The sequence below is a fragment of the Mauremys reevesii genome, linkage group 5 (genome assembly GCF_016161935.1).
Source record: "Mauremys reevesii isolate NIE-2019 linkage group 5, ASM1616193v1, whole genome shotgun sequence".
Classification (NCBI taxonomy): Eukaryota; Metazoa; Chordata; order Testudines; family Geoemydidae; genus Mauremys; species Mauremys reevesii.
Window position 1 is genome coordinate 57,143,932 of NC_052627.1, and position 23,178 is coordinate 57,167,109.

The following is a 23,178-nucleotide window of genomic DNA, read 5'->3' on the forward strand; positions in this document are numbered from 1 at the left end:
ATTACTTGTACAAGTATTCGGTAAATATTTTTAGATTAAAAAAATGAAAAATTAAAACAAATCTATTAATACAATCCTTACGAGAACAGGAAAAGCAACTTTAACATGCTTATAAAACAAAAGATGAAATTAAAAAGATGTACGGGCCAGGCAGAATTACAGCCCCTGCATTGTGGACAGTGAAAAAGACTACATAGTACAACAAAGGATGCAGGAAAGAGGGGTGATCATAGATCCACTCTTCTACACCAGCAGCTCAGGTGCTCAGTAAGTTTCACTGCAGAGAGGGGTGCAGAAGTGGGCATGTGGCCTCTGTATGCCCAGAAGCCACTTTGCCTTCCAAAGACAAAATACTTCCTGATGTTCTCCACACCCCCAGCAGTGGCACCTCTATGGAAGAGCTCAAAGCAGGTGCATAGGGAGCCACCTGGCTCTTGATCTAGATCAGGTAAACATGGGAGCGACCATGCTTAGTTGGGAGAAGCTCTGCTAACTTTAGTACATTTATAACACGGCACTTAGCATCCTGTAGTGTCACTTAGCAATGCCTCACAGACAGAATATTTATTTTAAAACATGACAGCCACAATATACAGCTATGTTGCTGGTATGTTTACTTTAAAATAAACACTCTGTAACACTTATTTGAATGCAACTTTTCTAAGTGGCCATAATTTTCAACAGATCAAAAAATTAACACCAGGAAGTTTTTAATTTTTTCCAAAATAGGGAAAAACAAGCAAACAAAGGCCCCTATCCTGCTAACACCTACACATATCTGAGCAAATGACATGTCACTGACTTGAAGCCAATTGGACCACTCATATGAGTAAAGTTACAAGGTAAAGCATTTGCAGCAGTGATCCCTATATCACTGCTGATTCAGCTAAAGTTATTCCAGTAAAAGGTAACCAAAAGTCTCCAAAAGGTCAAAAAACTGCCTCTGCTTCTTTTCCTTCTAAGTCTAACTTTTCCTTCTAAGTCTAAGTATATACTAACAATACCCCATGAGAAGTAGTTCCATCATATGGCTTATGATTTTATTGACACAAGCAGAGTCGTGCTACATTTGAGAACTGAACATGCTCCTTGTAAATCTTTCAAAACTCTTATTTTCACATTTAACAAATTTGAATGAGCAACACACTCCCCAGCTTAATGATTGCCTCAAACTGAAAAGTAAACTTAAAATACATTAAAAAGAGGATAAAGATAAAAAATAAAAACAAACAATTGTCAAGACCATTTACATTACAAATTCTATGTATATAAAAAAGAAGAGATACAACTGTCAGTAGTAAAACAAGAACACAGGAGGAGGAGAACAGCAGAAGGGATAGGAAAGAGAAGCAGCTGGAAGAAATAAGCAGGAAGCCCCAAAATGGAAACTCTCTTTGGCAGGATCTGTGGAAAATAGGCATACATCCCGAGGACTGAACTGCATAAAACAGTCTATTACCAATTAAGGGTTGAAACGGTATGTAATTTGTTACATACAAAATGAGGCTCTTGAGAGTTTTTCAGATCAGTTCCAATAACAATAATCAGCACTTCTGAAAGGAACTGATTTTAAATTCTTACTTGCTAGTCATTTGGTGGGCCGGGGTTCTTTCTGATGATTTGCTTTTGAGAATTTGATTATTTAAGAGAGTTGTCCCTCCAAAAGTGTCTCTTGTTTTGACCAAGTGCTTGTGACTCCTTAATTTTAGTCCTGAGGTTAATATTTATTTATTTATTTAACCCCTCTCATTCTGCCAAAGCTTCTAAACATAAAAAAATAAAGCTGGAAGATGTTTTTCACACAATGGGAGGTGGGGAGAGGGGGAAGAACCAGAGGGTCAAACCTACCACGACCCCCAATCTGCATTTACAAGGCATCCCTAACAATCACTTTGCAAGGCACTGATCAATTATCCATCAAGCATGAGCATTAGAAAGCTACGTTAAGCCAGCTCTCAAAGATAGATATTCCCCTTCTTGAGCCAGATGTGTGTTAACCATACATGAAGCTGTACATGCATGTTATGCAGCAGGGACAGTCTTTTTTTTTGCAAAATGTTTGTCAAATTATGATGAGACATTGGCTTAGGACTTTCCTCAGTACAAAATAATGAGAGGAAAGCCTGAATGGACAATTAAAAACAGAAATACCTATAGGAGTGGAGACTCAGAACAGTTCAGTGTCCTGAGAAATGATTGTGAAGAATGCCTTGTAAATGTAGCAACATACTGCAGCAAATCACTACCTTGTTCTGTGCCTCCGTTTCCCCACTTGTAAAATAGGGATAATGCTATTTTCTTCCTTTGTAAAGTGCTTTGAAATCTACTGATGAAAATTGCTATATAAGAGCCTGGTATTAATTATTATTATTGTTATTTAATATTAGTGTCACAGGAGAACACATACTTGATACATCAGTCAGCATCAGAGGTGTTTTGCTCCAGACATCTTGTACATGTCAAGCAGCTGTGAAATGGATAAATATGAGGCAGTTGTCCTTTACAATATAACTGTAGGCAACAAATCACTGGAAAGACAGTAAACTCCCATTTAAAAGAGAAAATGCTGCTAGTGGATCTGAAAGAAAGGCTTACATCGCCCACACATACAGGTTTTATAAAATCACAAAACATGTTCAGATGTAGGCATAACAAACAACTATGAAACACTGGCTGTGCACCTCTGAAGATGACGAACTCATGCATGAACTGGATGGAACACAGAGATTTCAATAAGAAAGGGTAACGGAAAGGGAGGGATTTATGGTTCTTTCCACTGGAAAACAATTTGGGCAAGTCAAAAATGGCAGAACATAAAAACAAGCCATCTTGGCTTCTCCGAGAGATGGCATTGGGGATGTGTATTGTAATGTACTTCAGAGTTTCCAACTGTGGTTACAATCAGAAAAATGATTATGTAAATGTCTCACCTTGTTTTTCAACTAATTATTTCCCCGAATGTGCTAAGGATCATATCTGCAGTGAGATATTTTCTGACAAAAATAGAAGTTTTTACCACTTTCAGTTAGTCCCATAGAGGCAATACACTGTGGAAGAGCAGACTGGAGCCTATTCTGACTCATGTGCCATCAGCAGTACTCTTAAGTTCCAGTTCCAGGCAATTCATTATTGCAATGTGGCAACTCGACTTTAAGGTCACAGACAGTTTGCAGGGCTGGCATTTAGAAAAAACAGCAGCTTTTTACATTTTCTCTAGGAGTCTCTGTCTATACTGCAGCTTGTAGTTGTTGGTACCAGCATAGGTAGACAGACTTGTGGTAGCTCTGCTCAGCCTAGCACACCAAAAATAGCAGCGTGGATATTGCAGCACAAATAGCAGATTGGGCTCGCCATCCAAGTTTGGACCCAAAGGCTGGGCAGGCTTGGACTCAGGTAGCTAGCCCAAGCTGCCATCGGTGCCTCAACATTCACACAGCTATTTTTAGTGTGCTAGGTTGAGCAGATCTAGTGGGTGTCTGTCTACCCATGCTGGGAATCACACCTCCCAGCTGGAGCTACAATGCCATTTTTAGAATCAGTCTTCAGACTGTAACCACAAGGAAAATGAAATAATCATGAAGCCAGTTCTCCGAAGAAGGTTACATATCTTTTCAGAAGAGATCACTATTCCAGACTACAGTATCTTCTTCTCACTGCATAAGTCTGCACCTCTTTTCAGGGGTGTTATTATATTGTGTCAGTTTATACATCCTATTAATTTAACAAGTCTTAGGTGGTCTATAAACATGCAACACAAATAAAAAGAAGGTGAGCAGAGGGATCTGGAAGAAAAGAAGAAACAGAAGAACCTTACTAGATAGTGGGCACGATCCATAATGATGGGTGAACATTAAAAGGTTTGGAAATTCGACTAGATTAAGCAGTGAGAGTTCAAATACTTGTCTGCTCTCTGGGATGTTGCCACCAGAGAACCCCTTGAGTGGGATGCCAGCAAAAGTTTTGGGACTGGGGAGAGAATGAGGAGAAAAGAAGGGAAAGGAATCAAAGGACATACTCAAACCTAAAAGATTTTTGAGTTTAGTTCCATTCAAGAGACAGACAAATATCTGGAGGAGCAGACAGATGTTCTTATTTAACAAACAAATTTGCCCATCTCAGGAGGATAACCCCTACAGACCTACAATATACCCAGACTGTCTCCCCAAGCCAGGTATGGATGGAAGATCCAAACATGGAAAGGAAAGTCAATTGCCTATGTCGAACCATCCTCACTTCCTTAAAGCCCTGTCAAGGGTGCTTAGTACATCTGGAGTTTTTGTTGTTGGGGAGGGGGCAGAGACTGAGCAGACTAGGAGAAGAGTGGGTAGGAAAGGGGAGTAAGACTGGGAAAGACACATCTGTTGGTGTCCTCCACCACTCCTCCATCTGTGTGGAAAATCTCCAGAAAAGATAATACGGCTTGAACTATATTATCTTTTCTCCAGATCCTACCCATACAGTGTTCCTTAAGGTGGCCAAGAGCAGTGAGGAATCCAATGGGTACCCAGGGGCTCCCCAGGGAATACAGCTAGTGTGGAGGCATTGAGCTTCTGTATAAATGGCCTGGTCTCTCAGAGATCCCCCACTCCTAGGACTCGCTGGTTTTTAGAGTGAGCCTGCAGCCTATTTGAGTGGGGGGAACAAAGCCTGCCCCAGCAGAATGATATTGGAGGAACTCCATGAGAGGATCCTGCTTATGCATCCAGATTCTCTCTTAGCCATTTCATTGCATTGGGAGCTCATGTTTATTTGGTAATCCACTATGATCCATGTATCACTAGTTTCCAAAATACATATCGCCTCATCCTATAAATGTGACTTAGTTTCTTGGTTCCTAGATATGTGATCTTGCATTTAAACTTTATTAAAACACATTGTTTAAGTGACCCCCAGCTTACCAAGTGATACAGATTGCTCTATTGAACTGCCCTGTCCTTATAATTATTTACAATTCTACCAATTTTTGTGTCATCTGAAAACTTTACCAGCAATAATTTATATTTTCCCCCAGAAAAAGATATAGAATAGCACTCAGCTAAGAACAGATCCCTGTTGGACTTCACTAGAAATTTTCTGATTGGATGATGATTCTCCATTTACAATTACTTTTGAAATCTGTCAGTTTTTAATCCATTGTACATGTGTTACATTGACTTGTATACTGCTTAAGTAGAATATTATGCAGTACTAAGTCAAATGTCTTACAGAATACTAAATATATTATGTTAACTTTTGTCAACCCAATTTGTAATCTCATTAAAAATAACATCGTTTGTTTGAAAAAACATATTTTTCATTAATCATGTGGACAGGCATACATTACAGAACCTCTTTCTTTCTTTACTGAGTGCATCCATTGTAAGCTTTTCCATGATTTTGCTCAGGATTAATGTCAAGCTAACTGGCCTATAGTTACCCAGCTCCTGCATTAAATGTAGAATGATACCACTAACTGAAAGTTTAGGAGCTAATCTGCCTCAATAAAATGGATTTACTTCTCTGTTATAAATTTAACATTACAGAGTTACAAAACAGCTTGGTTTTAGGTTGGCAAATCTAAAATAGTAGCAGTGACATAAAGAAAATTCTCAGTTAAGTTTTCTGCTGATAAAAATGATGATTTTAGATGCAGTGCTTACTTAATGTCATAAGCTTATTTTATGTTCAAAAATGTGCTTTTAATATGAAAACAGGACAAAATTGAAAAAACTCCAGTTTATAATGCAGTGTAATATTTGCAATGTAATGTAGTTTTTAAAAAATATTATCTGAAATATTTGCATTTGAATATCAGCTCTCTCCTTCACAGGCCCGTTCCTTCAGATTGGTCCTGCATCTGTCATAATTTTATATTTATCACATTTCAATGGCATTAGATTGTAAAGTCTGATGTCACATATTCAGCATTAAGACTAAGTTTAAAACAATACAAATTTAAACAAAGAATGCACTTTTATAATCAGTAAAGGTGGCAAGGGCAACTAATAATGAAAAAGAAAGGTACAAAAGGGTTTTAAAGTTTCTCCAAAGTACAAGTATTTCTTTAAATAAACTACATGAATGTGTTTAATTAGATTTCCTCATATTGTAGCTATAATATATTGATACTTGTATATGATCATGTTCTGTGCATCATAGTGGTTATATATTTCTCAAAAGTTAATCCACTTGAAAATGTATTAAGCAGTAAAACTAAAATTCTATTAACCCTAATGGGATTTACACAAGAGAATTCACACTTAATATGGATGTAGCACTGCTGCTTAAAATTGTTGACAGGAGAAAAAAGCAGGCTTACTGTAGTTAAAGCACAGCCATCACATTTTCTATTTATGTAGTCCTTCACAAGGGTAATCCTCTGTGTATTAGGGAGAGAGGAAAAAGCCAGAGACTGGTTAGTCTTTAAGCTTCTCAGATGTAAGATAAGATAACTGCACTTGCCAATGAAGGATGATCTTGCCTGTGAGAGAATAACAAATCACCACTGGAATTAGAGCTGTGTAAATAACCAGTTTTTCAGTTCAGTGGCTGAACCAGAAAAAAGTGTTATTTTGAGTAGACCCAAAATTAAATTTAAAAAAAAAATTGGTGAACCAAAAAAAGTAAAGAAAAATTCATTAAAACATTTTGTTCTATTTGAAACATGATTTGCTTTGTTTTTGGGGGACTTTTTCTTCTATATTTTTACCTTTTAATTTTTTTAAAAATAAAAACAAGGTAAAAATTCAAAACAGAACGCCAATATCAAAATGAAACATTTCAACTTTTTGAATTATTTTTGTGGGGTTTTTTCCAAAGAAACAATTCAGCAAATTTGATATGACTGTGAAATGTTTCAATCTATTCAAATCTGCATTTTTCAGCAAAAAAAACCCAACATTCATCCAATTCTAACTGGACTATGGATAGGAACACACCATGTTTGGCACAAGAGCAATCTTTGTCATCTGAGGTCCTGAAGTTGCTATTGCCCATATTTATGTCATAAATTGCTACTGCTGCTAAACTGCTCCTTAATGTACTATCATTAACAAAAATTCAGACTCTTTGTACTCCCACACTCCCTACAACTGAAAGAAGTGAAAACACAAACAAACAAAAACACCTTTTTCTTTTGCCATCTATGGCAAGTGAGCTTGATCCTGCCAACATTTACTGATGTATTTGAATAACTTATTTTACTGGAGTAGTCCTGCTGAATATTCAAGTGTGTAAAGTTGAATTCAGTGGCACTGCTCACAGGTGAATTTCACCTGATGCAGAGAACCAGAATGAGACCTATGAACCAGTGAAGTCTTTTTGGAGACATCAAAATAGGTGGGGTTTAAATGGTACACGGGACTTGAATGATTCATAGATTTTATGCTGGTTCTTTGCATAGGGGTGAATTTCACCCTAAGTGAATGAAATTACTCATAAGGGTTGTGGAGGATCAGGCTCTATTTTAGCAGAATGCCTCATGTAGGCCACAATGAAAATATTTTTTGTGGAAATTAGTTCTATTCTTTCCCACATTCCCATGGTTAACATTCCTATGGTTAACATTTTAAACTAAGTGTATCTCAGCAACAGACTTTAGCTTCATCTATTTGAGAATGAACAATATCCACCACCATTGTGAACAGCCTACAGCACAAAGCAAGTTTGAAAGCTATTAAAATAGACTTTACGTCAAAAGGTTAGGGTCTGATTTTCAGAAGTAATGAACACCTATAGCTCCCATTTATTTTCTTTATTTATTCCCATTTATTTCAACTGCAGTTCGATGTTCAGCATCTTTGAAAATCAGTCCAAAAAATTACAGTTTTGTCTTTTGTTCTGTTCCTGAAAATGGAGAAAATACTTCCAAGGAGAAGGTTCCCTCTTTACAAGGTGGCACAGCCAACAAAAATTGACCATTACAGACTGTATCATCGACTTCTCTACTACTTTCTACATTTCTCTTATCCATCATGAATTCAAACTTCAATTAAAAAATATATATTTGTAAAGACTACAAGAAACAACATGGCAGGCTGTGTGATGCCCCCCTTGTTTGCACACCAATATAAAAATAACAAGCTAAACAAAAACTATTGGAATTGTACTGTAGCCTAAGTGTGCTTGTACTTCCTACAGAAACCATACTATACGTTGACTTGGATCTTTCAGTAATGATATGCAATCTGGGATTGGTACGAAAATATACATGCAACAGAGCATGAAAGACTGAGATAATAAATACATGGCTGTCTTTAATTTTGGTGTCATGCCTGTAATAGACAGGATGTAAATATCCAGCATTTCTTCACCTAAGCCATATTTTCTAAAACTAAAATAACACACATTGTACGAAGCAAGAAATTCTGTTCTGAAAATGATGCAAGTGAGACACTTGCTATCTTACACTTCTTTTATTCACTAGTAGTTAAAATAATCACAAAAGAATGTCCATGGGCTAGGCACCTTTGCCATCAACTGAAAATGCAATCCTTACATACTAAAACGAATGCACGAGTGTTCTAATATGGAATTGCAACCTAGAACTTCCAGTTAATGTTGTATCACCCCTGTGTTCCCTCCACTCCACTGAACAGTGCAGAGGGGAAGAAGATCTGTGGAAAAAACACAGGGATCTCATGAAAGAGAAAGGTAGTTCTGCTAAGTGCTCCCTCACTACCACCATCTGCTTTTATTCTTTCTGCAAAATATCCACATTGCTGTTGGGCCAGTTGCAAGAGGGGAAAGTGGTCAAGGTAAGGAGAGAGAAGCCAGGAAAAAGACAAAGGAAGAGCAAATCTAAAATGTATGTGCACCTTAAAACCTGTGCAGAAGCGGGGTCACATCTCAACCATAATATATTAATCTTCTCCTCTGCTATAGGACTCTGTTGTGAGTTCACAAAGCACCATTTGGGGCCAGACAGCTAACAGCAGCCCCTTTCTGGTCCCTTGTCCTGTGGTCATTCTGTGCTCTGGTTGGGCCCAGACTATCCCCACCAAAATGGTTTTTCAAGATAAATATAAAGAAAAAGGTCTGTGCATATCATAGCCTACATATCAAAAGAGTATGCAAATTCTTTACAATTCCATATTCTGCTCAGCCTCCCACCCCAATTATTAAATTACAGGGTATTAAGAGAAACTACATAAAGCACTCTGAAAAGACAAATTTCAGAGACACAAAATGCTATTGCCAAAAAAGAGCATGCAATTAAGTTTTTAAAGAATTCTTATCACATTTCATACTAAAATTAGCACTTTCAAAAAACAATAGCAAACTGCAATATTACCAAAGATGCTCAGCTGAGGTAGTGTAGCAATGCAGAGACAGAATCCTGATCAGTCCTTAAATTTTGATGTTATGCACAAATAGCACTAATCTACCCCTTAATTATTAAAATAATTCTGTAACTCTAAAGTGAATCTAGATTAATATTTATATGAAAAGATTGAGAAGAATTTCATATTTCCTTTTTGTACTAGTGCAATAACAAAAATGTATGCTATTCTGCTTGATTTTCAGTGAGAATACATTAGCACAAACTTTTAGTTAATTGGGCTCTCAGAGTAAGTACACAGCAATGAACATTAGTCTCTCCTCATTGCTTTTTAAAACCTTTATGTCTACCCAGGTCTCATAGCCTTACAGATTTTAATGGCCTTAATGAAGAAAAAAAGCATTGTTATTCAATTTGATTCAAGCTGATATCCATTCAGAATGACAATGTCGCCATTCAGAATGCTATTGTTAGGGTTGTCTCATCATTTCTATTTTAAATCCTGTTTATCAGGAGTTTTTAACTTGGCAGTATATTTCCTTTCTCAGGTCTGAAACATGGCACACAAAGCATATAATCTACTCCCTCAAACCAACTTCAAAATCACAGCTCATATCACTCAAAACCAGCATCGATCTAAAAACTGAAATTTGGCAATACAATACTCCACAATACAATCAAATTGCTTTGAGTTCCTGACTGTAAGAAACAAAATTAAAAATGTTTGCAAGACTGAGCTTCAAATATTTGCTTCGTATATGCATAGTTGCTTTGTATGTAATTGGTCTACAAGATTTTTAGCACACGCTGTAGGGGTATCTCAAGTTGGGCACCCAAGTTGTTAGCCACCTTAGAAAATGTAGGCCCCATGGTATATTGAGCCCTTTTAACATGTTCATGGATAATAGAAAATTACAACAAATTAACAAAAAAGATAGAATACCTTTCGCACAGGTACACTTTGCACATCAAAGCCAAAATCCTCAGGTGTGCTCCCAGTCCAAGGAGTTGATAGGTACTGGACACATGTCAACAGGTAAGAGGGGAGAGCAATCCTTCCCCAATGCCTCAGAGGGATGCAGAGCTACTCCATCTAATCTGCATCCTTTATATAAAGTGAATGACCAAAGCATCTGCTTAGCCATGCATCTCATAGCCTTTGCCAGTTCCTCTAGCCATCACTCAAATGCCCCTTGTGTACAGTCATCCAGGGAGCCGCAGCAGAGTCTGGCTTTTTATCACACAAGATCAGTGCAGTATTTAAGCACATGTGCAGTACAGCCCAGTCCCCCTACAAAACACCTTCTGCATCAAATTTGTTAAACGCCCTGAACAAAATTCTCCTCATCTGCCCAAATTGTCCATCTTCCCCACGCACCTTGCCTGTGATGAGAATATTAAGAATGTTTCCTGATTTTCTGTTTCACAAATATGATCACCCTACTCTCACTCATACACGTAAATGTGGCTAGAGTTGCTGCTCGAATATCTAACTTCAGTAGTACGTCTCTTTTGTTGACAAGTGCAGCATAAGTGGCCATGAATAAATGGGCTTTTTTGTACTCTGATCCAAAATTGATCATTAAATGGAACTGCATTTAAAATAGACTTTTCCTTCTCCTCTTTCCCATGCTACCCTGCTATAAAATACCCACGGTTAGGGTATGGAGGATGAGGTAACCAACAGTGATGGTGAGCATGGAGAGTTGGCTGAAGCAAGAACACAATTGGATCCTGAGATTATTACATTTTAAATGAAAATTACTGTTTTCTAAATCCTGGTTCTCCTATAGGGGGTAAAAAAACAAGAAGAGGAACAAAGGGGTACTGCTCAGCCAGCAGCAGTAACAGGAAATTGAAGGATGATAGTGGGTCAAAGGGCAGGCAAAAGAAGTGAGATCTGCAAAACATCTACAGAGAAAGCCAGTAATAAGAGTAGGGGGGAAAGTGACCTGGCTGTAAGAGTCACAGATGGACCACAGGAGCCTGGATATAAAGCATTCAGTCCTTGAGAAACTGCACCCTGGAGCCAGACTGGATCAACCCAAGATTCCAGTAAGTGCAAATGGGTTTCTGGAAGAAGAGAATTACCTATTGATTTAGGCTAGTTCCCAAGTATAGAGACAGCATTAGAGTCAGACTAGTTATAAAGATTTCTGTACATATTCTCATGCATTTAAGAGGTATCTGGAAGATGGAGAAGTGACAAATAATTTCTTCTTAACAGTTAATAATCAATACATCAGATGGATTCACAACATGTTATACATAGGTATGACTTCCGAAAGGGAAAGGGAAACTTTAAATGCCATTGATTTGCTCTAACATGAGTTGGTGAAATTACTTTGGGCCACCATTATAGAAATGAATTTTCCCACTGACCACTTACTAGCTGACAGTGAGGTCAGAACATTTTTTTGAGCTGACTGGTTGGATTGTCTCGTGACAGCGATTTAGGGCTCCCGTTAACTTAGAAGACAAACCCTCATTGAGCTGTAGAATCACATCTACTTCCAGACATCATACTTAAATTTTCTGGAAGGAAAAAAACCACCTGTTAATTGCACTGTTTTGGAGCTGCCAGTAGGACATCAGACATTATTGGGTAACCAATGGAAAATGATGTTTTTTTATGCAAAGAGAATTACTAGTGAAGATTGGCAAGTGCTGAAATTTTACCACTCTATGAGTAACTGCAGCATGTTATTCAAGACTGGAAGTGTTTGTGCAAATATGGAAACTGCCTGAGATGATTCAAGGAAACAAATTAGACACAGTAATAAGATGGGGCAACAATGGTTCTTCCTTACTTCATTTCCTGAGAGAAGTGAATCTCCATTTAATTAGTCCATGATCAAAAACTGTCTTCTCAGAAGTCTAGTAGTTTTTTCATAATGTAGTCAGTACTTTATTGGTCTATGATTCTGATTAACCCAGAGCCTGCGTGTAGCAATAAAAATAACTGCTAATGAACAGATTTTTAAATTTCTACTAATAATGGATCTGTAGTGAGGCGGTGTGGTTCCCCGCCACCCCGTAGGGGGAAGAGCCCACACTGGTTTAATTTGGCGGATGGAATCTTTTCATGTTTAGATCTGGAATTGCAACAAGCAATATAGCAAGGAAATGCAGATGGGAAATCTATAAAAAGATGGAATGAGACGTGATCATTTTCCTATATTAATTATTAGGGCTGTTGATTAATTGCAGTAAACTCACATGATTAACTCAAAAAAATTAATCGAGATTTAAAAAATTAATCACGATTAATCACAGTTTTAATTGCACTGTTAAACAATAGAATATCAATTAACATTTATTAAATATCTTGGATGTTTTTCTACATTTTCAAAATATATTGATTTCAATTACAATATAGAATACAAAGTATACAGTGCTCACTTTATATTACAAATATATGCACTGTAAAATGATAAAAGAAATAGTATTTTTCAATTCACCTCATACAAGTACTGTAGTGCAACCTCTTTGTCATGAAAGTTGAACTTACAAATGTAGACTTATGTACAACAAATAACTGCATTCAAAAATAAAACAATGTAAAACTTTAGAGCCTACAGGTCCACTCAGTTCAACTTTCTGTGCAGCCAATCGCTAAGACAAACAAGTTTGTTTACATTTACAGGCGATAATGCTGCCGTTTATGCGCCAGATATGCTAAACATTCTTCAGCCACCATTCCAGAGGACATGCTTCCATGCTGATGACGCTCATTAAAAAAAAATGCATTAATTAAATTTCATGATTAAGGGATTGCACTACAGTACTTGTATTAAGTGAGTTGAAATACTGTTTCTTTTTTACAATGCAAATATTTGTAATAAAAAAATAAAGTGAACACTGTACACTTTGTATTCTGTGTTGTAATTGAAATCAATATATTTGAAAATGTGTAAAACATCCAAAGATATTTATATAAATGGTATTCTATTATTGTTTAACAGCGTGACTAACTGCAATTAATTTTTTTAATCACTTGACAGTCCTACTAATTATATATCAAGACCAAAGTAATGTTGAAAAAACTGAAAGAATCCCTACCTGAAACCACAGAAAAGCAATTTGGGGTCTCTTTAAGAGTAAGTGTGATAAGTATCTAAGTACAAATTTCATAAGTGAGAATTTAGAGGAATTTCATGGTAATATAATAAAGGGAGCTGTAGCAGCAGCCAACCTAGCTATAGAATATTGAATTCCACAAACTCAGAAATCTAGTTCCCTGGTGAAATGAAGGATGCAAAGCAGCAATTAAAGAAAGAAATACAGCAGACAAACAAGCAAAAAATAATTGAACAGCAAGGACTTAATGAACTATAAAAGATGTAAAGCGATGGCACAAGGCTTATTAATAAAGCAAAAAATATTTGGAGAAAGTATTGTGGAAAAATTACTTGACAAGTTAGATGTCTTTAAGTCACCAGAGCCTGATGAAATACATCCTAGACTGCTCAAGGAGCTGACTGAGGCGGTATCCAAGCCATTAGTGACTATCTTCCAAAAATCATGGAAGACAGGAGAGTTTCTAGAGGACTGGGAAAGAGCAAGTATAGTGCCCATCTAAAAAAAGGAAAATAAGGACAAGAGAATTTATTGACTAGTCAGCTTAACTTCAGTACTCAGAAAGACAATGGAGCATATAATTAAGCAATCAATTTGCAAACACCTAGATGATAATAAATTGATAAGTAACAGTCAACAAGGATTTGTCAAGAACAAATCATGTCAAACAAACCTAATAGCTTTCTTTGACAGGGTAATATGCCTTGTGGATGGGGCGAAGGGAAATGGTAGATGTGGTATAGCTTAGTAAGGCTTTTGATACTGTCTCACATGACCTTCTCAAACAAACTAGGGAAATACATGGAGCTACTATAAAGTGGGAGCGTAACTGATTGGAAAACTGTTCCCAGAGAGTTATCAATAATTCACAGTCAAATTGGAAGGGCATAATGAGTGGGATCCTACAGAGATCAGTTCTGGGTCCAGTTCTGTTCAGTATCTTCATCAATGATTTAGATAATGGCATAGAGAGTACACTTATAACGTTTGTGGGTGATACCAAGCTGGAAGAGGATGCAAGTGCTTTGGATAATAGGATTAAAATTCAAAATGATCTGGACAAACTGGAGAAATGGTCTGCAGTAAACAGAATGAAATTCAATATGGACAAATGCAGAACTTAGAAACTTGGCAAGGAAATATCAGTTGCACACATACAAAATGGGAAATGACTGCCTAGGAAGGAGTACTGCAGAAAGGGATCTGGGGGTCATAGTGGATCACAAACTAAATACAAAAAAGGCAAACATAATTCTGGGCTATATTAGCAGGAGTCTTGTAAGCAAGATATGAGATGTAATTCTTCTGCTCTACTCCACACTGATTAGGCCTCAACTGGAGTATTATGTCCAGTTCTGGGTGCCACATTTCAGGAAAGATGTGGACAAATTGGAGAAAGTCCAAGAAGAGCAACAAAAAGTATTAAAGGTCTAGAAAACATGATCTATGAGGGAAGATTAGGTTTGTTTAGTTGGGAAAAGAGAAGACTGAGAGGGGACATAAGTTTTCAAGCACATAAGATTGGCACAAGGAGGAGGGAGAAAAATTGTTCTCCTTAACCTCTGAGGACAGGACAAGAAGGAATGGGCTTAGATTGTAGGTGGTTTAGGTTGGACATTAAGAAAAACTTCCTAACTGTCAGGGTGGTTAAGCACTGGAATAAATTGCCCAGGGAGGTTGTGGAATCTCCATCTGGAGATTTTTAAGAGCTGGTTAGACAAACACCTGTCAGGGATGGTCTAGATAATACTTAGTCCTACCACGAGTGCAGGGGCTGGCCTAGATGACCTCTCATGGTCCCTTCCTGTTCTATGATTTTTTGAAAATGAACAAAGATTCCAGGGACTCAGAAATCCTAAGTTAAAAGACTGAATGGGATATAGCGTAAAAACAAATGTATACCCAGACTTATAGTAAATGATAAAGTTGAAAGTTCTAACTTAGGATAAAGTGGAAATTATAGCAAAAGCATTCCAAAAAGTTAGTAGTGATACAAACTGCTACTTTGTTGAATATTTATAAAATTACTAATGACACTCAGCAGGAGACTATTATTGGTACTACATTACTTAACAGCATGATTAATGATCTCCTGGAGTGTGTATGGGCAGGAATAGGTATTGCCCTATTTGCGGATGACTGTGTTATATGGGTCAAACATCGAAGACTTAAGATAGCCCATGGAAAGAACCAATGAGGTACTTGGGGGGAGTTGAAAATGGGAAGATGCTTGGGGATTTAAGTTCTCACTTTGTAAAACAAAACAGAGTAATCTTCACAAAATGGAAGATTGGGGAAGAATGGAACATGTCTCTATGCACAGAAAATTCAGGTTGTTCAAAATTTTATATTTTTAGGAGTTATGTTAAACAACAACCTAACTCGGAAGAGTCATATAGAAAATACCAAGACTAAATGTAAAGATCATAGAATCATAGGACTGGAAGGGACCTCGAGAGGTCATCTAATCCATTCTCCAGATATGACAAATCTGCTGAAAAGTATTGCTGGGAACAATTCAGGTACAAATAAGAACACACTGATGACGCTGTATAGGACACTTAATAAGATGACCAGTTATAGATTATGGATATCACGCCTTCAATTTGGCTTCTAAATCATCATTTAAAAAAAGAGAGACAAATGAAACCCAGCTGCTGCAAATCACATGTGGCAGAAGCATAACAACACCATTATGTATGATGCAGGTAGCTACCAGAGACAAGCCTATACAATTTAAGGATGAAATTGTTAGATTTAACCTTTTTGGCTAAGGCTAATGGGTAAGGTTAATAGTAAAGATAAGAGTACTACACAAATATACGAGTATTGTTGAGAATTAAGTAGACAAGATGTAACTGAATGCCACAAACTCCCACATGCTAACAAGGTTAAAGGGGGGTATATTACTTGAATGAAAATGAAGATATTAAAATCTTTAGTAATGGGAAATCAAAGTATAGCTGGGCGGTTGTCACACCAGTTGTGGATTGTGGAATTATACAATAAAACAAAGGGAACAGCAGGGTCATCAAATATGTTGAATAAAATTTATGAGTTTATATATGGCAATGCTGATCCCATTTACCATATCTATACAGACAGATCTAAAGAGGACAACGTGGGTAGAGTGGGAACAGTCTTCTGGTATCCCTGAATTTGGAATTAAGAGATAAGTAAAACTATCCAATGTTGTGACTATTATTATGGCTGAATTGGTGGGTATACTGTTGGCACTGACCTGGGTAAGGGATGTCTGCCCAGCTACAGCTCCTATCCTATCTGACTTTTTATCTGGTGTAATGAAGCTCAGAAAGGGAACATCAGAAAGCAGGAATAAATTAATTAAATATGAAGATAGTATCATTAAGTATACATATACTAATAGTGTGGATTTCTGGCACATCAGGAGACCTGGCTATGAAATGGCACATAAAGCAGCAAAAAAATGCCTTAAAATGAGGAACTTGATATCAAGATTCCTCTGAATACCCATAACTTTAAAAGTTTGGTTAAGAGAGAATTTAAGAAGAAACATGGACCAAAAAGAGTAAAAAGGATGAAGGCTCTATGAAATATGTCCTAAATTTGAAGATAACATTATACTACACAGCTAAGACAGAAGAAGTTAAATAGCTGTATTTAGAGTATTAAGAGGTCACCATGGCTTGAATGATAATTTGTATCTATCAAACATACAAAGATGAGTTATGCGAAATGCAAAATTAAAGAAACAGGTGAGAATCTGCTATGGCAATGCAGGGAGAATTATACAGAAAGAAAGATTATTTATGTAGAATTGAGATGTCTCAAAAAGAAAGACTATAGTCTGAAAGGATTGGTGAAAATGCCAGGAAAGTGGGGTAGCATTAAAAAACAAAACATTATTGTACTTTTTTTTAAAGATAAAGGACAGAGTGAGAGGATACAGATTTTGATTATGCAAAAACTGTGGTAGGTGGTGGTCAAATGCTGAGCTTATGGCTGCAGTGCCATAAAATGACAGGAAAAGAAAAAGAAAGAAAGGGGTCAGGCAGGATAGGAGGCGCAACTTAACTTGGGAACTCCTGAGTAAGGGTACAGCTGGAGTCCGGGATGAAAGTGGGATCTACCACAGGCTTAGAGGACGGACTAGCCTTTACCTAGCACTAGGGAACCTTTTGCACCATTTTCTTGTGGATCATCTGCAACGCTTTTGACCACACCGTGGATTGGGAAGGTCAGTAGTAGGAAGTGCAGCCCTGAAGCACTCCTAGATGTTTGACATTGCTGTCTTTCATAGGGTCCTGGGCTGGAGCCTGGTTGTGAGGGAGGGCCCGGGTTCCCCTACTAGCCCCACCTTCCACAATGGGGCACATACCCCTTCTTCCCAAGAGGTAAGGGGGATAGTGACATTGTAAACCCCAAGGCAAGAGCACGCAACCCACAGAGGCCTGGATGTGGGCTGAAGACTCTTTTGTGCAGGACATTGGACTTTTATATTTTGATGGATTCTGTTAATCCTTCAGAAGGGGGTGGCAGACTCAACTGGTGACATGGCCAGAGGGCCGAGTGCAGGAACAATTTGGATAGTAGGGGTGCTGAGAGTCATCAAACCAAACTGTAAACACTGCATTTAATGGAAACCACTTCAAGCCAGGAGTGCAGTAGCACCCCCAGCACCTTCAGTTCCAGCATCTATGGGTTTGGTTTGAATGAAACTCCATTTTTTGGTGATTATACTATACTGTCATAAAAGTTCCCCTAGCTCTGGTCAGGTTATTTCAAGATGCTGTATTACACAATCAATTAAATATTTTTCTTTCCTAGTTATATTGGTAAAATACATGAGTAGTTTCTGCAAGAAGGAATCATCTGCCCATGATTACCTGGGTTCCTAGCCAACTTCTGTGTTTACAGGATACATGAAGTGTAACTTGTAGTTCTATGTTCAGTATGGATACTTGATAGGATATGATGGTTCCTAAGGAAACAATCCAACTCCACTTACATTCAAAACTCCCACTGATGTCAAGTGTCGTATATATAAGGGATATGTTGCATTTGGAATCTAACTGCTTTATAACTGTACCAATCTTCTTTGATTCAAACAGAATGGCAGCTAGTAATAGTTAAATAGAAAAACTTTTCTGTAATGTGGAATCATCTCCTGAAAAGCATCATTTGACAACTTGAGCCCTATTATATCATCATGTTCAGAAATGCTGTTCATAATAACCTTCAATGGATTTCAAAAGTAGCATGATTCAAAGGTTCAGACACATCCGTGACAATATTACACATTTAAGCAAATCATGTTAAATAATAATTGCCAGATCCTGCTATATGTGAAATGTACAAATTAAACTCAATGCTTTTCATCTCTCGTTTAGATATTATTAAAAAACCTCAACAGAAGAAATATCTAATAGGAAAATTACAGGGAGGCATATACAGAGTGTACAGATGTATCTAGAGCATGAAGTTATGTCCCCTTGTTGGGTAGCAGCAGTAAAAGGCTACAGCAGTATTTTTGGTTAAGGCAAACAGCTATTTGAAGAAGGTCCCAGAACATCATTAGGGAAAATCCTGCAGTCCTTCAAGTAGAACTCACATCACCTATATAATACAGTAGTGGGTGTATTGGAAATACCAGAAACAGACCGTTTGAAATGTTCTGATCCAGTATACTTTTAATGTTATGGCAGAAGTTTAGAGCATGGTTGGATTTTTAATTTTCATTGCTGTGATTGATATGCACCCTACTGTAGAAGGGAAGTCTTCTCATTTCATAAGCTGTATACTCACAGTGCCAGATCTCAGTGACTGAATAGTAAATATGAACGTGAGTATAAATACTAATGGCTCAATCCTCCCTGTCACATCCGTGTATGGAGAGGAGTATTCATCCATAAAGAGTGTGTTCACTAAAGCAGAATGATACACCCTTCTACTCGGTCCCCCCAAGGAAACCCCTATATGGGACTCAGGCTTTACTGACCTGGAGCAAGCTGGAATCCTTCAGATTCATCCCATCCCAAATCTGCACTGCTTCCCTCTCCTTGCTATTAAAACACTTTGAGGCATTCAGATACCATAGAGAAGGAATAGGGCCTAGACTGGCTAGGTCAGTTCAAGAGGCAAAAGCCCCTGAAGAAGCCCTGGAATAGCATAGAGAGTTCAAAACCAACACCAATGCCACTTCATGCCTCTCATCTTCAGATTTCACGATTTAAGTCAGGTAGGATATAGTTGGTACATAGGCTAGAAGACCTCCAATAAAAATAAAAATCATGCAGGAAGTAGTAGTCTTGGAATAGAATCAAAGTCCCAGCATAGTGAAATTAGAGACGTAGGGTAAAATTTTCAAAAGTGCCTAGGAGCAGGATTTTCAGAAGTGCTTAGATACTTAACTCCTATTGATTTTAAAGGAAAGACAAATTGTTATTGTGATGCTGGTAAACCAAGTGCCAACTCTGGCCAGGCAGTTGGCATAAGCTAAGAACTGACAAACTCACAGCTGGAACCCAAACCAATTCACCTGTTTGTTAGTTTTGTTCAAAATAGGTATTAGTCTTATAAGAATGTATTTACTGTTTAGACTCTATGAAATGCTTGTAAGTTGCTGCATGCATTAATCTCACTTGTAATGTCTATATGCTATGCTATTAGGAAATATGTATATACATTATGCTTTATTACTTTGAAAATGTTTGCATTGAACTTGTGAAAACGGGCATGGAAATCTCCCTCTCCTCCCAGCCATTCCCATTTGTTACTGGCTTGGTGAAATCTAATTATAGAACATACCAATTTGGGGTCTCTGCCCTGTTTTTGGCAGTCTGCCCTGAGGTAGGCACACACAGTCACGAGCCATGCCAGCCAGTGTGACAGTTATGTAATCACCTTTGTATATTTTTCATGTTTTTGTTATTGTTTTTCCTCAAATGTTACAGAAATACCAGTATAAACATACTTGGAAAAACTACCATGCTAGCTAGTTAAATTAGACATGCTGAATGTAAGCATTATATAGTAATATAATAATAAATAGAAAGTGTGTTTCAAAGAACAAGAAAATAAAGCTTAAGGAATTTACAGTTTCCTAAAATGTTTTCAGAAATTTATTTTATCAGTTGTTTTCATATTCAAAGGACTGCAAGTATGAATCACAGATTTGACATTATTGAGTTTCTTGACTGCAAGCATGAAGCTGTTCTTCTGGTTCATTAGTCAAAAAAGAATTGTCCCAGAAAAAAAAAATCCTAGTCTTGCATCTGTTAAAATTATAAATAAGTATTATCACAAGGGCACCAAGACAGTGTGTCCAAGTAATGTATTAAAAAAACACATATTTTCATTTTAAACCATTAGCTGTCTTGCTTGGATCTGCCTTTTTTAATATTTTTCTCTATGGCCCCAATACTACAATCTCATCTGGGTGGATGGACCTTTGTGCTTACTTGGATCAGATTTATGTAATTCCCAACAGAGTTTCATCAGAAAACGTTGGTTTGTCAAGCATTAAATTACTTGTAGGGGAACAGGAAGCACAAGGTAGTATCTACATAGTATTTTGGAGTGAGCTGCCCAGCCCCATCCCTAGGCTTCAGTGTCCAAACTCCAGCCTGAGCCTCAATTTCAAAGTCCTATCTATACAGCTATTTTTAGAGCACTAGTACAAGCCCTACTAACAGGCCGGCTTCAGGCACCAGCGCAGCAAGCAGGTGCTTGAGGCAGCCAATGGAGAGGGGCAGCATGTCCGGCTCTTCGGCGGCGGGTCCCTCAGTCCCTCTCTAAGGGAAGGACCTGCTGCCAAATTTCCACCGAAGAATAATGAAGCAGATGTGGTAGAGGTGCCGCCAATCGCAGCTTTCCTCCACCCCCCGCCACTTGGGGTAGCAAAATGCTGGAGCCGGCCTTGCCTCCTAACCCAAGTCTGTGAGCCTAAACTGGGAGGCTTGCTCTAAAATGCTGTGTAAACACACCCTGGGCTCCACTCATGGCTCCACCGGGGCTTCCAGGATCTTTTCAGGGCTTCCAGGATCCCTGCTGAGGAGCCAGAAGTCTGGCAGCCTTGGAAACTCTGGGAGACCCAGGCAACCTCTGATTCTCAAAGTTGAGGCTCTCGGCTCTGCCGTTTTGGTGTTCTAAAACTAAATTAAATTTGTCAGAATCTCCAGTTCACAAGAAATGTCTACAAAATTTAGACTCAGTCTGAATCATTAAAACCATATTTTGAAATGTCTAAATTTCCTATGCACAGGAAATTCCCAATTTGAGGCAGCTCTATTCCCAACAGAATCCGCAAACTATACATCTCTGTTGTGGGAATCTCATAGTTGAAGTATTCAATATTGTATGTATAGTATAGGGACCATACACATAATAGAGTGTAATGATTCCTTTGAGACAATTATGGTCTGCTGTGCATGCTGAACTCAAAATTTTAATTGCACCCACTACAGTCAGGCCTGAATATATTTTTTAATTTGCACATTTTTTTTTACAGATTTCTTTAATTAGATTGAGTAAATAATATTTGTAAAATGACTTAATACATATTTAAATAAAACAATCTAGCTTGATTAACACCAAAGACTATGTTTTTCTTTTACATTTACAGTTTTTAATACAGGAAAAAAGGCAATACATGAACATAAAAATATACTGAGAACATTAGAAGGCTGACAAACTGATCCAGAATAAGATTTTCAAAGTGTTTAAGTGACTTGGGAGATAAAGTCCCATTTACAAAAGGGACTTAGGCACTTATAAATACCTTTAAAATGTGTCCCTGTGCTTAAAGATTCAGATGGGCACCTAATGAGATTTTCAAAAGTGCCTACTCACTTAATGCACATTGAGTTCAATGTGACTTAGGCACCTAGGACTAGATCTGCATAAATGTGTCATTTGAACCCGGTTTAGAACTGAGTGAAATTTTTCAGTGAATAGCAATTTCACCAGTTACAGTAATGCATTTTGGGGGTCACTGAAATCGTTTGTGAATTCCAATCAAATTGACTAATAGTTATGGCCAAAAAAAATGAAAAAAAAAATCAGAAATGTAAATTTAGTATGGGAATCAAAACCTTTTGTTCAACCCAGAAAAACATGGGTTGTTTTTTTTTTCGGTTTTTCATTTTGGCTAATCAAAAATCAATTATTTGCTCAGCTCTACCCAGGTCTCCCACATCCTAGGATGACCCTTAGGAGTCAATGTCCCATTAATTTTCAGTGAGATTTAGGCTACTACAGGCTGACAAATTTTTGAAAATGGGACTTAGGCACTTTTGAAAAATGTACCTGCAGACCTTAACCTACTCCTCTGCGCACAGGAAATATAGTACAATGCTAACCTGCCCATTGTTCTGAGACTTTTCATGTAAATCCTGTGCGTATTCTATATTTTCTGCTGCATTCATTTTAACATTTTTTATGAATTACTTATTCAGCATAATTCTCAAATGGCATGTATTGTTCAAGATCTGTGACAAAAACATGTCATTTTGAATGAATGGGACACAGTAAATATATTTAATTAATGGGACATTTTGATTAATTTTTATGTATTAGATTGTTCAGCAGATGAATTTCACTCTATAGACAATTTATTGAAGACAGATATTTTTAGATTAAAAACTACCTTTCCAGACTTCTCGATGCTTTCCAAACAATTTTTCTTTTTTAGGCACAAGTCTCTACATGTAACAGCAGGAATACAAATTATGTCCAGAGCATTTAAAGAGCTGGCAAAATATTTTTTTCTTCTCCTATAAAGTTATCAAACATTTAAAACAAAACACTAAATTCCTAAAAACAAGGGCTGAATTCCAAGCAGATTCATTATAGTAGCA

At 37.4% G+C, this 23,178-nt stretch overlaps 1 protein-coding gene across 6 annotated transcripts in view; it reads right to left on the reverse strand.

Annotated features, from left to right (window-relative positions):
- The window catches only part of IQCM (IQ motif containing M), a 167,129-nt gene that overhangs the window by 5,324 nt on the left and 138,627 nt on the right, over positions 1 to 23,178 (reverse strand). Inside the window, exon 14 of one of the 6 annotated variants that reach the window (XM_039539282.1) lies at positions 2,439 to 2,467. The exons of the other annotated variants lie outside the window; for them this stretch is intronic. Coding sequence (XP_039395216.1) covers positions 2,460 to 2,467 — 8 coding nt within the window. The 3' untranslated portion in view covers positions 2,439 to 2,459. Of the gene's footprint in view, positions 1 to 2,438; positions 2,468 to 23,178 lie in introns of those variants that run through there. 6 annotated transcript variants of the gene reach the window in all.